This window comes from Vigna unguiculata, chromosome 11 (assembly GCF_037176805.1).
Source record: "Vigna unguiculata cultivar grain cowpea cultivar isolate G323 ecotype 2 chromosome 11, ASM3717680v1, whole genome shotgun sequence".
NCBI classification, from domain to species: domain Eukaryota; kingdom Viridiplantae; phylum Streptophyta; class Magnoliopsida; order Fabales; family Fabaceae; genus Vigna; species Vigna unguiculata.
Genome location: NC_140802.1, coordinates 33,283,888 through 33,308,368, shown reverse-complemented (window position 1 = coordinate 33,308,368; position 24,481 = coordinate 33,283,888). Strand labels below are relative to the sequence as shown.

General features: G+C 28.1%; 3 protein-coding genes and 1 long non-coding RNA gene across 10 annotated transcripts; 2 read left to right on the top strand and 2 right to left on the bottom strand.

The window, feature by feature from the left end:
• Nucleotides 1-2,962: 2,962 nt before the first annotated feature.
• On the top strand, nucleotides 2,963-8,145 carry LOC114169745 (ketol-acid reductoisomerase, chloroplastic-like). Of its 7 annotated transcripts, none has more exons than XR_014986668.1 (6): nucleotides 2,966-3,232; nucleotides 3,843-3,940; nucleotides 5,518-5,657; nucleotides 6,064-6,197; nucleotides 6,265-7,349; nucleotides 7,637-8,145. XR_014986668.1 is itself a non-coding variant. In XM_085669490.1 (6 exons), exons 3-6 carry the CDS (start codon nucleotides 4,186-4,188, stop codon nucleotides 6,265-6,267), a joined length of 291 nt encoding a protein of 96 aa, XP_085525616.1. In that variant the 5' UTR covers nucleotides 2,972-3,232; nucleotides 3,853-3,940; nucleotides 4,041-4,185; the 3' UTR covers nucleotides 6,268-8,145. The 7 variants fall into 7 exon arrangements, 5 of the variants coding, with proteins under 5 accessions (XP_085525614.1, XP_085525613.1, XP_085525612.1 ...); XR_003600997.2 differs by adding an exon at nucleotides 4,041-4,199 and having other exon boundaries at nucleotides 2,972-3,232; nucleotides 6,030-6,197; nucleotides 6,265-8,145; XM_085669490.1 differs by adding an exon at nucleotides 4,041-4,199 and having other exon boundaries at nucleotides 2,972-3,232; nucleotides 3,853-3,940; nucleotides 6,265-8,145.
• On the bottom strand, nucleotides 6,748-7,862 carry LOC114169743 (senescence-specific cysteine protease SAG39-like). Its single transcript, XM_028055028.2, has 2 exons — nucleotides 7,424-7,862; nucleotides 6,748-7,340 (listed from the first exon to the last, which is right to left on the bottom strand). Exons 1-2 carry the CDS (start codon nucleotides 7,860-7,862, stop codon nucleotides 6,748-6,750), a joined length of 1,032 nt encoding a protein of 343 aa, XP_027910829.2.
• A 983-nt stretch (nucleotides 8,146-9,128) lies between the features above and the next one.
• LOC146881799 (cysteine endopeptidase RepA-like) lies at nucleotides 9,129-9,589 on the top strand. Its single transcript, XM_085669347.1, has 2 exons — nucleotides 9,129-9,159; nucleotides 9,240-9,589. Exons 1-2 carry the CDS (start codon nucleotides 9,129-9,131, stop codon nucleotides 9,587-9,589), a joined length of 381 nt encoding a protein of 126 aa, XP_085525473.1.
• Nucleotides 9,590-21,591: 12,002 nt separating this feature from the next.
• Nucleotides 21,592-23,883, bottom strand: LOC114164679 (uncharacterized). Its single transcript, XR_014986178.1, has 2 exons — nucleotides 23,709-23,883; nucleotides 21,592-22,429 (listed from the first exon to the last, which is right to left on the bottom strand). It is a non-coding gene; the product is annotated as an uncharacterized LOC114164679 (long non-coding RNA).
• Nucleotides 23,884-24,481: the final 598 nt, after the last annotated feature.

The window sequence follows — 24,481 nt, the reverse complement described above, 5'->3', positions numbered from 1 at the left end:
AAAATAACCTTACGTCCAAAGACAAAACCCTAATCCCTTTTGTTAACTAACATCAATCAAATTATGTCACAAGTTCAATCCATAGAAAATATGACACTACTTTTAACCTAAAGCTTCAAGTTCAAGAGTGAGTCCCTTTCACTTGGTATATTTCTACTAGTCACAAAGACAAACCATCAACTCTGATACAACTGACGAGTTTAGAGAGAAATTATATATATGTGATTTTAATCCAACACACATAAGAACTTTTAACCAAAAATCTTGAGACATCAAGTTTCTAGGATTTTTTTTCTTATATGGTCACATCTTCAACTACATCTAAGGTCATGACCCTAACTACTCATTAGTGTAGCCATTATACACACACACACACACACACACACACACACTAACACAAAAGAGACAACTTATGTTTGCGATTTTTTGTCTAACACACATGAATCAGACATAAAAAGTTACTGGTGGCAAACTTGTAGATAATTTATCAATTGCTTACGTCTAGCACCCTAGGGTCAGACATAAATCTCATTTTTTACGTCTAATTGCACATGTTGCACATAAATTTACGTTTGACTATAGGGCGTCAGACGTAAACGTTAAAACTTAAATCCCTAACCTTATTCTCCAGCAGCTCTGCAACTGAGCGAAAGGGTGTTTTTCTAGTTTTCACGATTGCACAATGGGACGATTGTGTGATTGCTTGTTGAGAGGTTTGTTTCTCCTTTGATTTCGTTTTTATGTGCCTCCATTTATGTGGTTCTCCATTTTCTTTTTCGAAATGTTGAAACCCCCAATTTTTTGTAGACGCGGTGGAGTACGGTGGTTTGGTTGAACTACAACGATGCAGGATGGTGGTTGGCAACGTCGCAGAGGGTGTTTGCTCCTGCTGCAGCTGCCACGCAACAACGAGTCTTCTTCCAAGAGTAGTGTTTGCTTCAACCATCATCTGTGGTGTGGTGTGCAACGTGTGACCTCCCAAAACACCCCTTTTTTACGTTTTCTGTCAAAGTTAGGTCTTTTTCGATTGATTTTTGACATATATAAATTAGTTTTGATATACATTAGTATTCCTAATTTAAAAAAAAATTTGATTGCATGTTAATCCATTGTCTTAATTTTGTCATGTCTCATTATTTTTTCAATTTTGAGAGACTTTGTTTGAATAATTTTTTTTCTATAAACTATTTTTTACTTTTGTATTTATTAGATTTTTTATTAAATTTTATTTTTGGTTTATATTAGATGTTGAATGTTTATGTAATTTTATATTTATTATATGTGTCATTAATTTATAGATTGATTGAGTAAACCTTAGTTCCTATTTAAGATTTAGTGCAAATGAGTAAACCCTACATTGAAGGCTTAGTCTTAGTGAGATTTTACTTTTAAGTTAGGGTAATTAATGAACTAACAAATTCTGAATCATTGTAGGTCTCATTGTTAGTTAATAGTGATGATTTCCGACGAGTACCTAATTGTTTGATTTTGCTCCATTCATAAAAAACCCAGTCACAACATGAAGGAATTTCTACAAGGATAATGTTATAAGTTCCATAACATCCAATTAATATATAACAATTATTACTAATAGTTTTTCAATTTAACAAGAGTTATGGTAGCATCAAACCAGTTACTAAACAAGAGATAAAAAAATGTTCAATTTATAACTCCAAAGGTTAGAAATCACGTCTATAAGTTAATTAATATCTATACAAGTTATATATTAGAATAATTTCTCTCTTTGCTAGTTTAGTGCAACATTTGAATGCGAATATTATATGATGCATTGAATTAAAACTATAATTAGGGCATAAATTGTTGATGATTGGATAAATGTATATTTGTAAACACCTATAACTTATCAATTGTATACTTTGTGAAACTTCACACATGCTAACATTGAATTATTTTTTTACGACTTCAATGATGTCTCACCGTTGACAAAGGATGACATGTTGGAGATAAGGAAAGAGTATTCATCTTATTTGTTGAAAGAATTGCAAGAAGATTAGGTTTTAAGAGTCTTTTACCTTCACATTGTAATTGTTTTTATTAATTAGTTATATGTACTTTGACTTTGGTAATTGTACTATTAATTTCGTAAGTTAAAAGATAAAACTTATTCTAGATCCTTTTTGTTCTTGTGCATCATACGTAAATTCCCGTCTGTTTGCTTTCGGACTACCGTTTCTACATCAGACCTAATCTAGACGAGACAAGAAAAAAACATCGAACTACCTTTTTATGTTAGTGATATATATATATATATATATATATATATATATATATATATATATATATATATATATATAATTTTATGCATTATAGAAATTAATAAATGTCAACATGGTATATAATACGGAAACCATCTGTGCACCACTTATGTTGCTTTTGAAACATTAATTTAGTAAAACGGTATACATGAAAAGTGATTTATCAGAATTTATATACGATGTCAACAATGACATGAAACCTCAAGTAACGAGTTAGTAGTTATTTATTTCTATAATTTTACTTATTTTTTAAGAAAAATGTCATAGATATGTTCACTGTTTTTTAGACTAAATATATATTTTAAGGATAAGTATATTTTTTATTCCTATGTTAAATTGGAAATTGTCTCTTTATAAAAGTTCATATAAAATTTATATTTCTACTTTCGTAACGATGGAAAACATCACCCATTTTAAACTCTGTTAAATATGTGATGAGTTGGCATACGGTACAAATGATGTGACCTTTTTTTAATTTCGCAGGAGTTACTGAAATTAGAACATGTGTTTATTTTTTTTATAATTTAGGTTTTAAAGAAAGTCTATTTAATTTATTTTGTTTGCAGTAATTATTTACGTTGTAAAATTATTTAAACTTGTTAAGTTAAAGTAAAGCAGTGAAGAAGAGAATTTGCGAACCTGGTGCGGGACTGCGACGACGATGAGTCCAGATTTTTTTATTGGTTTGTTTTACTATTCTTTGCTTAACATTAAAAATTCATTATGATATTTTAAATAATTTTTTAATATATTTTAAAATGTTAAAATAGTGAAAATCAGAAGAGAATCCAAATTCGAGCTGAGAGGTTCGTTTCTTGTGTTACAGCGCCAACAGTGGTGTGCGACTTTTGTTGGTGAAGAACCCAATAGCTGGTGGGGGTAGTGTGCGACAATGAGTGCGGCGATTGTGAGATTGGAGATAACGAAACCTAGGGTTTTCCTTTGTGACAGTAAAGGTATGTTTTTATGATTTTTTGATTTCGTGAAGGATAAATTGGGTGATTAGTTGATGTTCTTATAGTTAATTTGATTAGGTTTTCATTTTTCAGTCGCATATGAATGAATTTTTTTGAAATGGATTGTAATTTGTGGTTGTCTGTTTGAAATTGTATGAAATGGGGGGAATGAGGTTCAATGTAACAGTTGACTACATTGGAAATTTTGTGATGGCAAAGAAAAAGTTGTTTTACATTGGTGGGGAGAAACATAGGATATATAATGTTGATACTGATACGTGGTTGCATTTTGAAGCTGTGAATATAATAAAGAAATTTAAATATGTTGGTCAGTTCACGTTATGGTGGAAGCCTAGTAACAAAAACATGGTTAGGGATTTGAAACTTTTTATTTTGGACAAGGATGCCATAGAGTTAGTCAATTTTGTTGCATTTACCTAAATATGGTCTTTTCACAAAAATAAGAAATCAAAAAACCTATCAGCTGCTTGTTCTCGTCTATGTAGAATTGTTGTCATTTTCTGTTTTAAGGTTATAGCATTTTTAAATATAGATATTTAATAAAAGCTTGAAATTAAAATATATTATTTACAAGATCTCTTATTACTAGGGTGGCAAAGTGGGTGAGAGTTCACAGACCGATTAGGCAACCTGTAAGGACTAGTTGTGTTGCACCAGGGCCAATATGAACTCCTCTTTTGGAAAAAGGTAACATTTTTGTTGGAAATGTTAGTGTATGATTATTGTTGCCATTTATTTTCTTTTTCATGTGGACTGAGGGCATCATGTTATCGTGTTGTGTTTGAAGCACTCTAAAGAGGAAACTGTTATGAATGCCGTAATTTCTCAAACCCCTCTCAGAGGGATTAGAGAGGCAGAGGAGGTGTCTTCGTTGGTGGCATTTCTATGCTTGCCTGCAACTTCTTACATTACAGGACATACCATTTGCGTTGATGGCGACTTCACGGTAAACGACCTTCATTGCTTTGTTTCAATGATTTCTGTGTTAAGTCAGTTACACCTGATTATATTGGCTTTTAGGTCTTTTTCAGAATAAATTAACAGATTGTACTTTCCTAAGTTCAGGTAATGAGTGTGTGCATGAATTCAAAATTAGCTAAGTCTCACAGTGAGAGTGTTATGTTTAGTGTATTTTGAAATGTGTGGTGTTTATTGTTACATAGTAATTAAACATAGTACGTGTGAGATTCTTGGAGCTTTCATGAAAAAATAATACTGTTTCACCATTAATTTAAGAATATCTGTCTTTTGTCTTTTTCATTGTCTCATATATTTATATGCATTAAAAAAAATCAATTCACGTGCAATAAAAGAAATTAATGATAAAATTAACGGAATTTGAAATCCCAAGAAAACGTACTAAAATTGATGACTCACGCGGTAGGAGTTTGAACTCCTGAAATGTAGCGGGGTTTGAAACCCCTAATAATTTATGAGATTATGAAACTCCTTGAAATTTACAGAGATATGAAACCCTGTTAATTTACGGGAATTATGAAACCGTACATAGAGAGGTTCCAATTTATCGGGAATCACTCAAAATTGCTGGTAACTATATTTATTTCATTTCATTTCATCTCCCGTGTCCCTCGTATTAATTTATATTTTGTTATTATATTTGTTCGTAACATTCTAATCCATATTTAGTTATTTATTTAAAGTATTTGTTTTGATTCTTATTTAATCATTATTTTATAATTTGAAAAATATAAAAGTAAGTAAAAATAAATATTATTTTATTCAGTGAACTTGATAAAAGAAAGTTATATATATGTTTTATTGTTATTTTACATCCTTCGTGTATGGTTATATAATGACATAGTGTGATAGCCATCACATTTTATGATTTTTAAAAGTGTTCAAGAATATGTCAATTAAGAAAGAGTCTTATTTAGTTTGGTTTCAATGAGTTAAGATCAAACTAATGTTTGGTACGATATGAGATGAAAGATAAGAAGCATGATAGGGTCTAAGGAAGTTTTACCAAGTGAATGGATAGTTCAGAATAACGTCGTGGATAGTTCAAATAGATAGTATGAAGTTATGTTATTGTTGATGTTTTCTCCAGAAAAATCTTATTATAAAAAAAAAAAAATCAATTCCATCTTTTTATCAAATAATTATTATTTATATAGAAGTCGGGACGTTAAAAGATCTACTATCTAAATTATATTTGGATTTGAAGTTCTGTGCTGTAAAATAGTATAGTGCATGGCATGTGAAATTTTTGATGTTGTGAAGTAGCTAATAATCTTCTTTTGTAGATTGCACATGCTTTTCTCCTCACCAAGGCATTTAGTAGAAGCTGGTGCATGCATCATCACAATGGAGAATGAGTACAAGATGGATTTTTCTCTTGGAGCAATTGCAGGATTCACAATTTGTTGCTTAATATTAGGTTTTGGTAAGTTCATTTTGAATATTACCATTCTCTTTAAATTTTATTTTCCATGTATTGTTTGTCAAACTGAACTTGGAGCAGATTATTCTTTGTCGAATCTTTCTAAGTTTTTCTATTTTATTTTTATTGTTTTATATATTAGGGTTGCAATTTGATTTTCAGAGAAATATGTTAGAAGTAACCATTAAGTGCAGTAACTAATTATGTTTACATTTTGAGGCCTTAATAATAACTTTAGGGCCTTCTGAGAGCCAGTTATGTTTACATTCTACATTTGCAATGTTACTGTTATGCACCTCTGAAACATAATAGAAAGCTTTTACTTGAGCATGTGAATTTGTGCTTCTGAAGTAACTTATTTTTTTGTCTGTATAGGGCATGTTAGCTGTATAAAATACTTTATCTGAAGATGGAAAAAGGGAATTTGAGAAAGCATATAGTGCTTCATATTATCCCTGCATGGATATTTTGTACGAGTGCTATGAGGATATCGCTGTTGGGTGTGAGATTCGCAGTGTTGTCTTGGCTGGACGTCGCTTTTATGTACGTGCATATTTACTTTCCATTTAGAGCTATTGAGCAATATCTAAACTGTACCTGTGTTTTACAGTAGAAAGAGGGTCTGCCTGCCTTTCCCATGGGCAAAATTGATCAAACCAGGATGTGGAAGGTTGGTGAGCGTGTCCGATCAACAAGGCCAGCCGGTGATCTAGGCCCATTATATCCATTTTTATCCATCATAATTGTTTCATATACTGCTTTTGGTATGAGATCAACAGAAGGAAAAACAAACTTTGTTTTCAGGTGCATAGGTGATGTTATCCAGAAAGCATGGAATTGCTTTCCTCTGTAACACAATGCACACTTTCAAAATGGCAAAATACCAACCATATATGAATGGGTTTCTCTTCCAGGATCTCAGTTAGAAAGGTAAAATAGTCGAAGCATATATGAACCATCATAACATGTTTAGTCACAGACAAATTTTTCATTTCATCATAAGTGATATGTTGAAATACAACGATTCATGAGAGAATACAGTGTTATACACAACAGAAAGCAGTTTAGAAATAGTAGTATACAAATTTAATAATTATGCAGTAGGGTAAGATGCCATCATAGCTATGCCACAGAGTCCTTCTTGAGCAGCCACACCTCTTTGCATCCTAATGTAGCCTTCTTCACCCCACTCTGTTCCCCAAGAGTTCTTAACCAACCAATACTCACTTCCATCATCACTAACACCATATCCCACAGCAGTCACACCATGGTCCAACTCAGTTCCACATGAACCACTAAAGACACCGCTTTTGTAAAATTGAAAGTCAGAGCCACTGGCATCGATGGCTACGGAGACAGGTTGATTGGCCACAGCCTTTTGCAGTGCCTTCTCGTTGTTGGCAGGGACATCCTCGTACCCAGTAATGGTAGCAGCATGGCTGCCTGCTGCATTTGCATTGCATTTTCCATCAACACCCTGATAGGGGTAATTGGCTTCGGTGTTGAGTCCATGATTTTGAATGATGAATTTGAAAGCGTCATCCATAAGACCACCACCACAACCTTGGTCCTCCCCATTGATGTCACAATCAACAAGTTCTTGTTCTGACAAAGAGATCAATTTTCCAGTACTCAGTTTGTGAATTCCTTCAGTTGCTGCAACAGCAGAAAAAGCCCAGCAGCATCCTACTCAAGGTAAATTATTAATAGTTAGATAATCAAGCAATTTAATTTCACTCAGCAATGTGAATGAGTAATGAAGCACGTACCACACTGGCCTTGGTTCTTGACGGGTGTCACTGCACCCTTTTGCCTCCAGTCCACAGTGGATGGTACTGCAGTCACATTTTCATACTTAAAAGTGGTTGTCCTTATGATTGAGGAACACATGTGCCCCTTGAACCTATTTCTTGTTGCTACGAACTCCTCGTTGGTGAGGTCTGCAAATTGATTAATAGCTAACTTGTAAGGTTTATTGGCAGCACTGTTGAAGGCTTCAATGTAGTTCACATTTTCCTTGAATATCCTGAATCGCTTTTCCCTTTCTTGAGGGTCCTTGTAGCCTTTGCCATAACGAGCCATCCATTCCTCATGCCTCTCATACATGGTGGCATCTTGGAGAGTGCGACATGAGACTTGAAAAGCCAAGAATCCCATGCAGAAAAGCAGTGCCAGTGAAATATGATAGAACTGATTTTTTGCAACCATGGTGGCTACTTATGTGACAGATAATTGGAATAACTACTTAGGCTGGTTAGTGAAATGATTGAAAGATGTGTTGTGGCGTGGTATTCTGGATTGTTTGTGGTGTTTATATAGGCATGATAGCGTTGAATTCTAAATTAGTTTGTTTTAGTTTCCAACTTAAATCTGAAAGCATCTCTTTATTGAATGTAGCTGAGATTTTTCTTTTCTAAAAGAGACCATTGCCAGTGGATATTGGCAGTGTGGACAAATTACTTGTCAAGCGTAACGTATAAATGGTGCGATATATGGTGCCAAAGTGCTTGTCAAAGAGAATGTGCGTATTGGGAAAGTTTAGTATTATAAAAATGAAGTATGAAAACTTTATTAACTTCATTCACGCAAATTTCTACACCATAATCAGATAAAAGTCGCACTTTTCCAAACCAAATAGGTTTATACAAAGATATTTATTAACAAATGAATTATGTTGTGTTGTTTTTGGTTTAAACCTTATGCTAAACTTAGCATGAATTCAGAAACAAATAAATTGTGTAAATTTTATTCTTGATCATAATGAATCGATTTTAAAAAGTTTACACTAATCCATTTTAATTTAGTAAAAATTTAGTTAAAAAAATATGAATCAATCTGATTCATTTCATAAAAATCTAATCCAATCCATTGTTTTACTACATGGATATCCCATCCATCCATACAAATGATATTTTAAAAAAAAATTAAAATATAGTTAGCTGATGGTTTATCTGTATTAAAATTCTGAATCAGTATAAAACTGCTATAAAGAAAATTTATGACAGTAAGAAACGGCTACAAAAGACATATGTACAGACTAAAATTATTGATATTTTGTTGTCATACGTGGAAGAACTAAAACTGAGAAACAAGAACAAACATAAAGATAGAAAAATAATTTAATCCATAGTATATTATATTTTATTGGATTTGGAAGGCTGGAAGGAAAAATACTGCTACTAAATTTATTTGGTTTTGCGCCATAGCAATATGCATGCAAATAAAACAAAACAAGTTTCAAACTTTCGTTTATATAGCTCCAAACTTTTCCAGTGCCAACAAAGAAGGCTTCCTTGGAAAACTACTTCATTGGTATATTAAGGATAAGGTGCTTTCAGATATGAATTGAAAACACATAAGGTTAATTTACGATTCAAAGACAATTTAGAATAAATACCACAAATAATGTTGGGAGCACCACACTGCATCTTTCACGTACCAATTTCAAACAACTCTAAGAATACACTAGCTACCATGGCTACCAAAACTCAGTGCTATCATATTTGTTTGACATTGGTTTTGTGCATGGCGATGTGGGCTTTTGAAGTCACATCTCGCACTCTCCAAGATGACTCCATGCACTAGCCAACGATGCTGCTACCATTACTGGGTACGAGGATGTTCCTGCCAACAATGAGAAGGCACTGCAGAAGGCTGTGGCCAATCAACCGGTGTCTGTGGCCATCGATGCCAGTGGCTCTGACTTTCAATTTTACGAGAGTGGTGTGTTCACTGGGTCATGTGGAACTGACTTAGATCACGGTGTCACAGCTGTGGGATATGGTGTTAGTGACGATGGAACTGAGTATTGGCTTGTAAAGAACTCATGGGGAACCCAGTGGGGTGAAGAAGGCTACATTAGGATGCAAAGAGGTGTGGCTTCTCAGGAAGGACTCTGTGGCATAGCTATGCAAGCTTCTTACCCTACTGCATAATTCAAAAAATTAAAACCCTGTTGGCTATACGTATCTTTTTAAGCATTGATTGCTGTTGTTGTCGTGTATATCACTGTATATGCAATATTGTACTTTGCACTTGTTTTAATCAACTTATCCAATCAAAAATGGTTACGCATATGACTAAAAGACTTGTACAATACAAGCTCAATTATTATAGCCATTACGCAAGAAAGCTAAATAAAAAAGTAGTGAGGCAGAGATCCACAAAGAGAGAGGGAAAGTTGAATTAACGAAGGAAAATTATATAGTAACTTGTAAAAATTGATAACTTCTCACGAGATTCAAAAGTTATAACAATATTTGAAATTCATGTATATTTTTTGTCACAGTTAAAGTTGTGTCTATAAAAGTTGAGAATTCAAACACAATTCAAGTTTCTCATAGAGGTTTATGATAAAATGGGATTCGAGCCATTTATCTATAGTAGAGATGTCAAAATGGGTTTTAACCCGTGAGCCAACCCGGCTCACTACAGGTTCAAGCCGGGTTGGATTGAGAAAAATTTAATTTTTTCAAAAGTGGGTTGAACTCAACACGGCTCACTTAACCCACGGTTTAAATGGGTTCGAGTCGGGTTGAAAGTGGGTTGGTCCACTTAACCCACCAACATCTTTTACAATTTTTTTTTATTTTTTTTAATTTTTTTAATAATTATTTACTAGTTCTATTACACATGTTCACAATTTTATATTTTGAAATGCCAGAATGTTGTTCAATAATATTTGAATTGTTTGAATGTTTGATTAATTTGATTGTTAAATACATGTTGATACTTTAATTATAATCTTTATAGTAAATTATTCAAACAACTGTCTTATAAATAATTTTTTCTAAATTAACATGACCAAAATGTATAGTTTTTTTTATTTATATTTTGTTAAATAGTATGACAGAAAATGTGTAATATTAGCCATGTTTTCTTAGACTATATGGATACTTTCTTGAAAACAATTCATCATATATTGGTTGTGAGCATTTCAAGACATTGGTTCTTGATTTCACTACGATTGTCATCTCATGGGTTACTTAAAAATTTATTTAAATATTTGAATAATAATAAATAAATAAATAAATAATTTTTTTATGTGGGTTGGTGAGCCAACCTACTTAACTCACCAACCTGTGATGGGTTGAGCCATGTTACAAAATTTTTGGCTCACCATAAAGTGAGCCAGGTTGGGTTCACTTATTTTCAACCCGGTCCGTGGTGAGCCAACCCGTGTGAGCTGGATTGACTCACTTTGACATGTCTAATCCATAGCAATGATGGTTGAGAAAGTGAAAAAGATGTGTGATGTGATATATATTTTAAATAAATGTTTTTGGAAAACTTTCTCTTATTGAATAACATGTTTCACACAATAAAAATGATTCATGTTGAAAAGTAATTTGATGTTAATTGTGTTTTTTACAAGAATTATGGTCTTTTGACAAAAAAAAAATATAATAGAATAAATTTTTAGAATATTGATATTATATGAAATGTACTGTAATGTTTTAATTGATAAAAAAATCAAAGTCAACTGTTATATGGATTAAATCTATATTTTATAAGGAGTTATTGAAGATGCAACTAAATTAATTTTTTTTATACAGATTGTTAACAGATGTTAACCGGTAAGTATTTTTAAATTGGAAAATTATATTTTAACTTCCAAAAATTTTGACTTCAAACTTAACTCCCTCATGTAGAATTTATTGTTTTTATTTTTTTATTTTGCAAAAGGCATGGAAAAGAAAGGGTGTGAAAAATAAATAGGGAGTTTGTTAAATTGAGTTTTGATTTGTTTAGTTGATTAGAGATGTTTTTAGACCAAATGGAGATAATAGTCAAAGATAAAAAATGAAAAAATATATATATTAAAAAAACGTAAGAAATCGATATATTTTCTTTAATTTTATATAATTTTTAAATTATATCATAGCATGACAATATATTAATTATTTTTTCTTGTTTCTTTTATCCTGTTATATTAATCATATTAATCAAGGGAATTTAATTTAACATTAAAAAATAAATATCAAACATAATTTATGTTTGGTGTGTGGAAAAAAAATATGATTTGTAATTAATTATTTGAATATATTAAAGTTTACTTTTTAAAATATAATTTTCAAAACATAAATATTATAACTTCATGATCAATCATCTTCCAATTTTAATTTAATTCACACTCATTTACATTAAAATTAAAATAAGAATATTTCAGTATTCATAATACAGTAAGCATTCGCTTAAGTTTGCACTCATTTAAGTCTGCATCCCGCCTAAATTCGCATTTGAAAAGTGAAAATTCTCCGATCAATAATTTTGTGATTTTATTTTAAACAAAAAAATCACGTAAGTTTATTTGACAACTATTTTCAATTCACTCACATGTGGTTGCCGATTGACCATGGTGTAAGATGCGAAGAAGGGTGAAGAATACACACTTAGCTTGATTTAACTGATCTGATAATAAATAAGAAGAATTTTTCAACTCACTCATATGAATAAAATAAAATAAAATAACAAGTTCATCCTGTAACATATCTCTTATCTCTCATATTTTCACAATCTCTAGAAATTTCAACACATAATATTTGATACTGTAATTATATGACCTCTAATATTTCATATTGTAATATGATTCATAAAACTTCATAAGTTCGCATCCTAATAAAGTCCGCATCAAACTTCCAACATCAAAATGCGGACTTAAGTCAATGTTTACTGTATTATTCTTTTTTTTGTCACATTAATTAAATCTATATTTCAAGATTTTTGCTCATTTTTGTTTCCATTAAGTAACTTCACTATTCACTTATTTTTTTTCATCTACAAATTTTTATATTTCTATTTAAAAAAATAAAAAATGAAAATGCTTTTGTAAAATTAGTTTAATGGGAAGGAAAAATTGTATTTATTATTTTTGCATTAATTCTCCACAATGCAACACTACATTGGTAAACATTTAATATAATTCATAGCTCTGATTGTGAAGATGTGCAAAATCTTTAATACAGGTCAACACTTAATACTACATTGGTAAACATTTAATATTTTCATATATAACATGTCTGTAATATGGTAGTTGTTGACCAATTATCTCACACGAAATTTGATCATGTTAAATATCTTGCATTATACCATATTGAAGTGGTCTCATTGACTACAAGTGGGCTACATATTGAAACCCTTACCATAGTGCACTAGTTGTGAGGGTATGCAAAATCATTAGCGTAGGTTAACACTTAATACTACATTGATAAACATTTAATATTTTCACATTTTTACATGTTTGTAGTGTGGCAACTGTGAGCCAATTATTTCACACGAAATTTGATCATGTTAAATATTGAAGTGGTCTCATTGACTACAAGTAGCCTACATATTGAAAACCTTACCACATAGCTCTAATTGCTAATTGTGAGGGTGTGCAAAATCTTTAATGCAAGTCAACACTTAATACTACATTGGCAAACATTTAATATTTTCACAAATAACATGTATGTAATATGGCAATTGTGGACCAATTATCTCACATGAAATTTGATCATGTTAAATATGTTGCAATATACCTTATTGAAGTTGTCTCATTGACTAAAAATGGGCTACATATTGAAACCCTTACCACAGTGCACTAATTGTGAAGGTGTGCAAAATTTAGTCTGCGGGTCAACACTTAATACTGTGTTGTAAGCATTTAATATTTTCACATTTAACATGTATGTAATGGGGTAGTTGTGGATAAGGATGTCAAAAATACTCGCGTCCGTGGGTACCCACAGATAAAATCCACAGCAGATAGTTGATATCCGCAGGTATTTATTATCCACAGGTGGCGGGTAACAGGTATTTTAATACCCATTTATAAACGGATCGGGTGTAGGTATCATATTATCCGTACCCGCAAAAAATTAAAATTAACATTAATTTATATTTTATTAAGTTAAACTTAATTAAAATTAAAATTTAATTTATATTTAATTAGATTAAATTTAATTAAAATTAAAATTTAATTTATATATTAATTTGATATGTTTTTTCTAATTTTATTTAATGTTTATTTTAAAATTTATAATTTTTTTAAATATTCGCGGGTATCTATGGGTATTGCAATAAAATACCCTCGAGTAATTTTTAAATGGGTACCCTCGTAGGTAACAAGTGGATTTTTTTGTTGGGATAGACACTCTTCATGTACCCAAAAGATATTGTTTTTCAGTTTTTTCTATGTTTATTATTTTTCCTTTATTTATTCTCATCCAAATAAAATGTAGGCTTAACTAAGAGAATGATGAAATTAATTTAAATATAATAAAAAAGTATCTGTTTAAATTAGTCTAAATTTCACAATATGTAAAGATATAAAAATCACCCTTCATCATTCCCTGTGTAGTTCCTCACTTTGTCAAAATGATGAAATTATATATCTAATTTCACTTATTTGTTCATCTTTTATATTATTTTTATTTTGTTCACTTGTTAGAGTGTGACTTTGGTTCAAAAGTATAGAATCTAATTTAAAATATGTATGTTAGAAAGCCTTATAAACTTAGAAAAAATTGAGATTAAAAATTATATATATATATATATATATATATATATATATATATATATATATATATATATATATATATATATATATATAACTTAAAAGCAAACAATAACTTAAATATAATAATTAATTTAACAATATTATTTTAAGACTAAACAATCAATTATTATCTTTTATCTTTTATCTTATATCTTATATCTTATGTAATAACTTTAATCAAAATAAGAATAATTTAATTATTTATACTAGATAATTCTATTTAAGTTGAATAGAATATTATCCATATTAAAAGGTTAGATAGTATATTAGACTTTAATCATGTTTAATATTCCATCTTAAATTCATATTTAATACAAAACTATGTCAAACGTAATGACAAATTTTCATGGAATATAAAAATAAATATTAATATTAATGATATCGATGATAATATATAGATGCAGCAGTAACTACTTGTGATTCCAATCAGTCTATGAATGAATCTGACACATCAAATTATCATACCACCCTTCCATTTAGTTAAGTAGGTTTAAGAGTTACGAGGGATCAAGGACATGTTCTCTTGGGTGGATTAAACTGTTCACAGGAATAATTGAGCACGGATTGATGAATATAATTGTGTTCCATTGCATTGATTTGGACGGATAAGCGACGACGGATTTGAGGGATCCATAATTTTTTTCATCCACCATCCAAGGAGAAGATTAGCGAGTATTATAAGTACATTACCATATTGCCTCACTTTTCATTTCACACGCAATACAATATTGCGTGAGAGGTGTTGCGGTCGGGCTGTGATCAGTGTTGCGGGGTGGTGGCGTGAGTGGTGTTGGAGTTGAAGTGGCGCACCAGTGTGTTGGGGTGGTGATAGATGGCACTAATAGGTGAGGGGTGGTGAGCGAGGCACCGATGTCATTGTTGCGTGAGGTTGGGATGGCACTGGTGTGGGCATCGGTGTTGTGAGTGGTGTTGCAGGGGGCGTGGCAGGTGTTGGGGTGGTGAGTGGATGGCACTGGCAGGTGAGGGTGGTGAGTGAGGCACCAGTGTCTTCCAGTGGTGGTGAGGTGTTGTGTTGTTGCGTGAGATTGGGATGGCACCGGTGTTGTGCTGAGAAGAGAGAGGGACAACACCGGTTACGTAATCGGTGCCTTGTTTCCAAAGGGGCGACACCGGTTACGACACTAGTGTCGTTGGTTTTTTTTTTTTTTTTTTTTTACCTTTTTCTTGACTTCTTTTGACTTTTTTTTTAATTTTTTAAAATTTTTTTTAACATTATTTAACTTTAGTTTAAATTTTAATTATATAATTTTTTTAAAAATTTAATTGTGTAATTTTTTTTACATTCATAAAATTTTTTTTTTATTTTAAAATTTTATATAATTTTAATATTTTTTTTTAATTCGTATTAATTAATTATAATTATTTTTATAATATCAAATTACAAAATCATTCTCTTTTTTTACATAAGAGTATTATGATAACTTAATAAATATATCTATTTTAACATATAATTTTATCTATCACATCAATCAAATCTTTCACTAACTTTCATAAAAATTATCTCCAAATCCACTCACTTTACCCTCTAAATCACTCAAACAAATACAAATATCCATCCACCTAAATCTACACAAATCCATCTTTACACTCTCTCCGATATCTATCTACACAAAGGAACACATCATAAGTATGAAACGTGAGGGAAAATGATAGTACTTGAGTGGGTTCAGTAAGAGCTAATGAGCAATAATTTGAAGATATCAATTTCTGTGCTTCCTCCGATCTCACCTTTCATTATTAAACAAATCAAAACTCAATTTACGGGGTCCATAATTATTTATGACACTCTTTCCTTTCCGTACCTTTTACAAAATAAAAAAACATTCAAAAATAAATTCCACATCAGGAAGTTAAACTGAGAGTAAAAATTTAAGAGTTAAAACTAGCATGAAGCCGTGCGTACGCGCGGGTCGTGTTTTTGGTTTTTAAAATTTTTGTTTAGAAAACATATTTTAATATTATTATTGATAAATCAATAATTTAATTTAAAAGTTATAGATGTTATAATTGTCAATTTAAATATATTTAAACGATAAATTTATCTAATAATGATATAATTATATATTTATGTATAATTAATTATTATTATGTATTATGTGTTATATGTTATGTGTTTTTGAGTAATTTGGAATAATCAATTTGTGATGACATAAATTGTTATTTTGTTTAGATTAAAAAATATCAGTATGATGTTTTTTAAGAATTTAATTACAGAACATGTTTGTGATAATAAGTTTAGAGTTTTAGTCAAGATTAAAGAATAAAAAACAGGTGTTAATTTTTTTTGTTTTGGATTTTCTTGTTAGATTTCAAAGTTATTTAAAATATATTTGAAATAACTGAGTCATGTTTTTTTTTTATATTTTTAATATTTATAACAGATTTTATTGTTAATATATATAAATTAGTGATTTGAATAATTATTATTGTTATTGGTTTAATTATTTAATGATTAATTTTATTGTTTAAATATATTATTAATTTATTTAATTATAACAATTTGTAATAGTAATAAGTTGTGAAAGTAAAATATAAGTATATTATGTAATATGATCATGTATAAATTAAATATAATATAAAATTGATGTTAAAACTTTAAAAAAATATATTATATGTTATATCTATAACAATATATAAAGAGAATTCTCTCTTTTGTGTCCACATTTTAAAATACCAATTTTACCCTTTAAAATATAATTATTTATTAAATTTTTAAAAATTGACCGTTATTTTTACAAACATTTTTATAAAATTGTCTATCTCTACTCTTTTATTTTTTCTATTTATCAACAATTATTCTCTCATATTTTTTAATATATTTCACTTTATTTTTAATAAATATAATTTTATTTTATATATTAACTTAATAATATTACATTACCACCTACTAATATAATATAACGTATATTTAAAAAATGTGTCGCGCCTGTGTGTACGCTAATATTAAAATAAGATGCATACTTTGTATGATATATTAGAATAAAATATGTATGCACATATCGTTATTAAAGTAAAATTTAGGCATATGGTATTATATGGTCATGTACAAAATATATACAATGTGAAATAATGTTAAATTAGTGTTAAAATTTTTAAATATAAATATATGTTGATATAAACACATGTATATTATAATAGAATAAAATGTAGATATATTATGTTATATGGTCTCGTACAAAATATATATAAGATAAAATTTATGTTAAAATTTTAAAATAGAGATACATATAAACACATGTATATTATATTAAAATATAATGTGTATTCATAGGTCCTTGTTAAAGTAAAATGTAGGGGTATTATGTAATAATGTCCCATATAAAATAATACAACATGAAATTTTATTAACATTTTTAAATAGAAACACATGTAGATATAAACACTTGTATATTATATTAAAATAAAATGAGTATGCACGGGGTGTTGCTAAAGTAAAATGTAATATAGTCCCATAGAAAATAAATATAATATGAAATTGATATTAACATATTTAAATAGAAACAAATGTAGAAACAAACACATTTATATTACATTAAAAGGAAATGCATATGCATGAGTTGTTGTTAAAGTAATATTTAGGCATAATGTGTAATATGGTCCTATATAAAATAAATACATGGTGAAATTGATGATAAAATTTTAAAATAGAAACACAGATGTACATAAAAACCCTTGAATGTTATATTTAAATTAAATACGTATGCACATGTTGCTACTAAAATAAAATGTTGTCATATTATGTAATATGGTCAAATAAAAAAAATAACATGAATTTGATGTTAACATCGAAATACGTGTAGATACAAACACATGTATATTACATTAGAATGAAATGCATATGCACGTGTTGTTGTTAAAATAAAATTTAGGCATAATATGTAATATGGTCCTGTATAAAATAAATATAATGTGAAATTGATAATAAATTTTTTAAATAGAATTATATTAAAATGAAATGTGTATGCACAGGTAGCTGCTAAAGTAAAATGTAGACATATTGTATAATATGATCCAAAACAAAAATAAAATATAATAAATCTTTCCAATCTTCAATAAATAAAGAATCAACCTCCATTGAGTATTAAAACAATAGTTTAATAAATAAAGAAATAAATTAAAAAAAGTTGAACATTTCATCATAATTATAATAACAAATAATAATAATACAAATAACATTAATAATTGAACAAAAATATTAAAATGAAATAAAATTATAATATCAATAATAATAATGTTAAATATATTGCAAATTAAGAAAAACAATGTAAACATAATTAAATATATTGACAAAATATAATTCTACAAATAGTTTTTGAAATACATATGTTGTTAAAGTAAAGCTTATAGGTGTAATATAGTCCCATATAAAATAAATAAACATGAAATTGATGATAAATTTTTTAAATAAAATTATATTAAAATGAAATGCGTATGAGGTATAATGTAAGCATATTTTATAATATGTTACTGTACAAAAATAAAATATAATAAATCTTTCCGATCTTCAATAAATACAAATTCAATTTCCACTAAGTATTAAAATAATAGTATTAATAAATAAAGAAATAAATTAAAAAATATTCATTACATTTATAATAACAAATAATAATAATAAAAATAACATTATTAATTGAAAAAAATATTAAAATGAAATAAAATTATTGAATAAAATTATAATACCAATAATAGTAATAATAAATATATTGCAAATTAAGAAAGATAATGCACATATAATTAAATATAATTAAATATATTGACAAAATATAATTCTACAAATAGTTTTTGAATATCGTTAAAGAAATTTAAAATATTTAAACAAATCAACAAATAAGAACGTATGAATTCAAAATCTTGATTCACAATCAAAGAAATTTAAAATAATTAAGGAAATTTACTAATCGATAAAAAATCTTTATAAATTAAATATGTAATTATTAATTATAAATATATAAATTTAAAAGATTTCAAAACCTATGAAATAAAAAATAATTAATCCGTAGTTAGAAAATTAAAAACATTTAATAAAACTAATTGGTCAATTAATAAAAAAATTTAGAAATAGATCATATAAATTGATTGTAAAAATAAATGTTTTAATCCTTGAAATATTCTCAATCCCATTTAAAAATAAATTAATTATCACTTTCAAAAGGTTAAATTGATACAAATTTAAAATAGAAATAACTAAATACAGCTTTATCATTTTGGTAATATGAACAGCAAGAAATCATAAAAGTAAAAGTGGAATCGACCAATATTTTTGCAATAAACCCAATTTTTATAAAAGAGTAAGATAGCCTATTACTATATAACACTCTGGATATGTTAACATTCTATATCCTGATTTTACTTGTTACCATATAATACTCCCTTGAACCACAAATTTTGGCCAAATCTTGAAAAGATAACTTATTCACACAGTAAAATGCTTACTATACTAATAACGTTGTAAAATAATATTAAAACTGACATTGTAAATAAAATATAATAAATATATTCAATATATTGATTCAAAATTTGTTGAGTAATAATTAAAGTAATAATTTATAATAAAATATATTTATCGATTCAAATAATAATAACAAAATAGATATTGTAATATTGTTATTTTAAATGCATAAATTATTTTTTGCAATATTATGATTGATATATTGTAAATGTATTCAATATATATGAAATTCAATAAAACTAATAAATCTATTATACAGTTATGAGAATAATAATTTAACTTGTGTACTTATTGATTTGGATATTCATGTAGAGTGATAAATATATTATTTAAATAATCATTAGGGTTATTGACAATAATAAATTTATATTAGCTAAATTATTCAATATAATCAATAACAATAACGTGATTAAGTAAATATGACATTGTAATATGTTTTTGTTATAATATTTGTTAGTTATTTTTTATATTTAAATATATATTTGTGTTAATTGAAAATAATCGGTTTATATTAGAAAAAATATTTTTTCTATAATTACCATGAAATGATATATTTTTGTTAGTTATTTTTTATATTTAATGTAGATTTGTGTTAATTGAAAATAATCAGTTTATATTAGAAAAAATATATTTCGTATAATTAACATGAAATGATATATTAGTTATTTTGTATTGTATAATTGATGATTAATTGTTATTATTTGACAACATTTAACTATTAATTATTCCAATATATTATTAATATAATTCATATTTCACACAGCTTAAATAAGTTTTGTGAAGTAAATTTATTCCAGAGTGGTCAAATCATTATATTTTCAGAATCAATAAGACGGATTTGATTTTGGCGGCAAAGAATACTTATTAGGTGTCTTTTCAATACTCTGCAGTTTGATTTGGTGGAGGCCCTTTAGATTTAGTAAATCATTTTTCTAATACTATACCCAGTATGGCTATTAACTTGGTTCAGTATGTCTATTAATTTGGTTCAATGATAGTCTAATATTTTGTGTTAATTTGTTTACTGTAGGTAGGTTATTTCATTGAAGTAGTTTTTTTTTTTTCGTTCCATTATAAAGTATTGTGAAATTAATTGAAATTAATTATAAATAGTTATTTTCATGATAACGTATGGTCAAATCAATTATAAATCTTTCTATTCAAATTTGACATTATTTATTATGAAGTGTCACTATGATTAACTATAATAAACTTATTTTACTTTGAATGCTTAAATTATATTTCTGTGATATTATGATTGATTTAGTAGTTATAAAAATAATAATTTACCTAGCATAAGATTAACTATTATAAAAAATTCCATTAATAAAAGAAATGTGTTATTATACAGTTATTAAAACGATTATTAGGTATAATTATAAAATGTATAATATTTTTTATTATAGAAATATCAATTAATTAAAGATTTGAAAAAAGAAACATTTTTAATAATTATTTAAATTAAATAGCCATTTACTTTGTATAATATAATATTACTTATTATAGAAGGGTCGATTAATAAGATAAATGTACTCTATATTTAATAGCACAATTATTATAAATAATAATAAAATTAAGAGTTATATACTATATTAAAATAAATTGTATATTTTTTGTTATTGTTATAGTTAATCGTATATATCTTGTGCAATATGACCCGTAAACAATATATGATAAGTTTTTTTTATGTTTTTTGAAATCCTATTGTGATTCCATTGTAAACAATAATAATAATGGACCTTTCGTTTTAATTTGTTGTATTATTTTTATTGTATTTATTTGTAGTTATATAAGATAGCGGTTTTAGTTTTTTTTTTTCAATAATTGAATCTATTTCTTTTAATTTGCAATAAGAAAATTGATATAACAATAATAACAATAATAATAACAATAACTTGTATAATATGAAAGTTTTTAAAGATATGAAAGATTTTGAATATAAATATTTATTATGTTTAACATAATTACAACAGAAATAAAATAAGAATTTAATGGTACATTTATTTAGCATATGATGAATTAAAATTCAATGCTAACCATGTAAGTATACAATCAACCAAGTCTAAACATCAAAGATAGCATTATCTCATACACCTTTGTTACTCAAACCACAATCTAAAATGTCTTCAACTGCCTTTAACCGTTTAGGTACCAAATTCAATCAATCGAAGGTAAATTCAACTCCTAGAACTATCGGTTGCAACAACCAATGAACACAAACACTTAAGTGACTATAAACACTAAAGAAGCATTACAAACCATAAATCATATAATGCCATGGTTAGGAAAAAAGTAACACGATAGCCAAAAAAAATTTTAAAATTGAACTACATGGATTGAGATTTAGTGTGGGAAACAATAATAATTGTTGTAGTGATCAAAATCATGTTGGCCACAATCAACAATATCAGCCTCACCCACAATTATTTCATCAAGATTTAATCTGCAGACAACGTCAACAAATGATATCAGTCCAAGAAGCTGCAAAACATGAAAAATCCTGAAAAATACACAATAAAATTTCGTCACCTAAACACATGCCAGAAATATTCAAAAACCATCTCCCAAAGAGGTTTTACACTTCCCGTGCATGAAAGCCATCAAACAGAAAGAAGAAAAGAAGAACAACCAAGAAGCAACTAAAAAGTTAATAAATTAAATAAATAGAAAGAAAAGTACATTCATCAAATGAAACAATAAATCGTAACATGTACCTTCTATGTGTTATTTTAACAACAAACACCATCTCCCCAGCATTTCAAACGGCTGCAGAAAAAGAAAAATCTGCAGAAAAAGAAAAATAAGCACACAGATAAATGAAACGCCTTTTCTTGAAGAGACATAAAAAAAAGGTTTTCTGCAAAGATCAAACATTTGAAAGCAAAATACATAAACCCAAACCAAGATATGATATAGCTGTAAAATTGTAAAATGGTAAGGACAGAATTGGGAGACATGAAGCATAGAGAACAACACCATCAAGAAAAACATGTACAAAAATCAAGACAGAAACATAGACATCTTCATTTCAGTCATACTTTTTCTTCAATCCACAACCATACACATTACAAAAAATCTTACCCTTTATTCAATCTACAACCATAGACATCGAAAAAGCAACTAAACACACAATAATGATATTAAAAACAAAAAATAGTAAATATACTTCATGAAAACAAAAGGTTTAAGTTTTTCTTCAAAACAATGAAAAAACAAAAGGTTCAAGCTTTTCTTCAAAACAATGAAAAAAGAAGAAGTAGAAAACAAAAGTAGAAGAAGACCATGAAGGAGGAGAAAGAAAACTCAAGCTACTGACTTTAACCAACTATTAAAACGTACTAATCCAGAGGACACCATCTTCATCACAAAAAACCACAAAAAAATTAAACCTTTCATGATAAAAAGAAGAAGGAACACATAAGAATTAAAAGAAAAATAAATAACACCATAAAAAACAACAGAGAAATCTGAACATAGCTTTCAATAAATACTAACCCACTGCTACAACATATTTAACAGAAAAAAAATTACAAAAACATAACCTTTTATAAAGAAGAAGGACCACAAAAGAAGTAAAAAAAATAACACAATGAAGAACAACAAACAAATCTCAAAAACAAACCACAAATAGACGAAAAAAAGAAAAGAAAAGAAGACCACCAACAATAACATCATCATCCTCACTCATTCTTTTTGTTCAAAAATACTTTCTAAAAACGAAAAGTTGAACCTTTTCTTCAACCCACAGTAATAGATGTATCAAGTATAAAAAAATAAATACAATAACACCATCAACAACAACAAAACATGTTCAAGATTTTGTTAAAAAATACCTTCTAAAAATAAAAACATCAGCGATTTCTTCAAAACGAAACACATTGCAAAAATTAAATCTTTCACGAAGTAAACAAAAAAATAATAGAACAACAACAACAACAACAACAAACAGAACAAAAAAAAAAACTTAAGTTGGTATGAGGAAGAAGAAAGAAGAAGGATTGAAGAAAAAGAATAAGGAATACGAAAGAAGAAAAAAAGAAATTACCTCGACGAAGTTGATTGCCTTGGAGAAGAAGATCCTACCGATTGCCTTGCAAAAATTAAATCTTTCACAAAGTAAAAAAAAATAACAGAGTAAGAAGAAGAAAGAAAAAAGATCCTTGAAGAAAAAAGAATAAATTAAGAAATAGAAGAAAAAATGACCTACACCAACCAAAACTTCTGTCAATCAACAAAAATAAATAGAAAAAAAACTTAAGTTGGTATGAGGAAGAAGGAAGAAGAAGGATTGAAGAAGAAGAAGAAGAAGAAGAAGGAAAACAGAAGAAGAAGAAGGAAAACGAAAGAAAAAAAAAATTACTTCGACGAAGTTGATTGCTTGGGAGAAGAAAACCCTACTGTCAACGTTCAACAACAACAAACCGGAAATTAAAAGAAAAAAAACGAAAACCTAACTTGATATGAAGAAGAAGAAAGAAGAAGGATTGAAGAAGAAGAAAAAAAGCTAACCTCGAGAAAGGTGATTGCCTTGGAGAAGAAGAATGCTGCTGACAACGTCAATCAATATTTAAAAAAGACATTCGAACCGCGAAAACACAACCACATCAAAAAGACAAAAATACCCTCAATTTCAACCACGTGTCAATAAATTAAAATGTCTATTTCAGTAATTTACCTACACTAAGAATTTCTTAGATATATAGTAGATATCATTTCTCTTTTAAATTACTTCACATCTTACGTTTGATCCGACAAACTACCTCGTTAGATCAAATCTTAGGATCATTTGTTTATTAGCATTATGTAATTCATGCTAAA

What these genes read in the sequence shown, in the direction of transcription:
- LOC114169745 (XM_085669488.1), top strand. Translation starts at nt 3,918, where the DNA reads ATGAACTCCTCTTTTGGAAAAAG. An exon ending in AACTCCTCTTTTGGAAAAAG is followed by an intron (nt 3,941 to 5,517) that starts GTAACATTTTTG and finishes CTTCTTTTGTAG; the next exon opens with ATTGCACATGCTTTTCTCCT. An exon ending in TTGCTTAATATTAGGTTTTG is followed by an intron (nt 5,658 to 6,063) that starts GTAAGTTCATTT and finishes CTTTATCTGAAG; the next exon opens with ATGGAAAAAGGGAATTTGAG.
- LOC114169743 (XM_028055028.2), bottom strand. Translation starts at nt 7,862, where the DNA reads ATGGTTGCAAAAAATCAGTTCTATCATATTTCACTGGCACTGCTTTTC. An exon ending in CAAGAACCAAGGCCAGTGTG is followed by an intron (nt 7,341 to 7,423) that starts GTACGTGCTTCA and finishes TACCTTGAGTAG; the next exon opens with GATGCTGCTGGGCTTTTTCT.
- LOC146881799 (XM_085669347.1), top strand. Translation starts at nt 9,129, where the DNA reads ATGGCTACCAAAACTCAGTGCTATCATATTT. An exon ending in AACTCAGTGCTATCATATTT is followed by an intron (nt 9,160 to 9,239) that starts GTTTGACATTGG and finishes TCCATGCACTAG; the next exon opens with CCAACGATGCTGCTACCATT.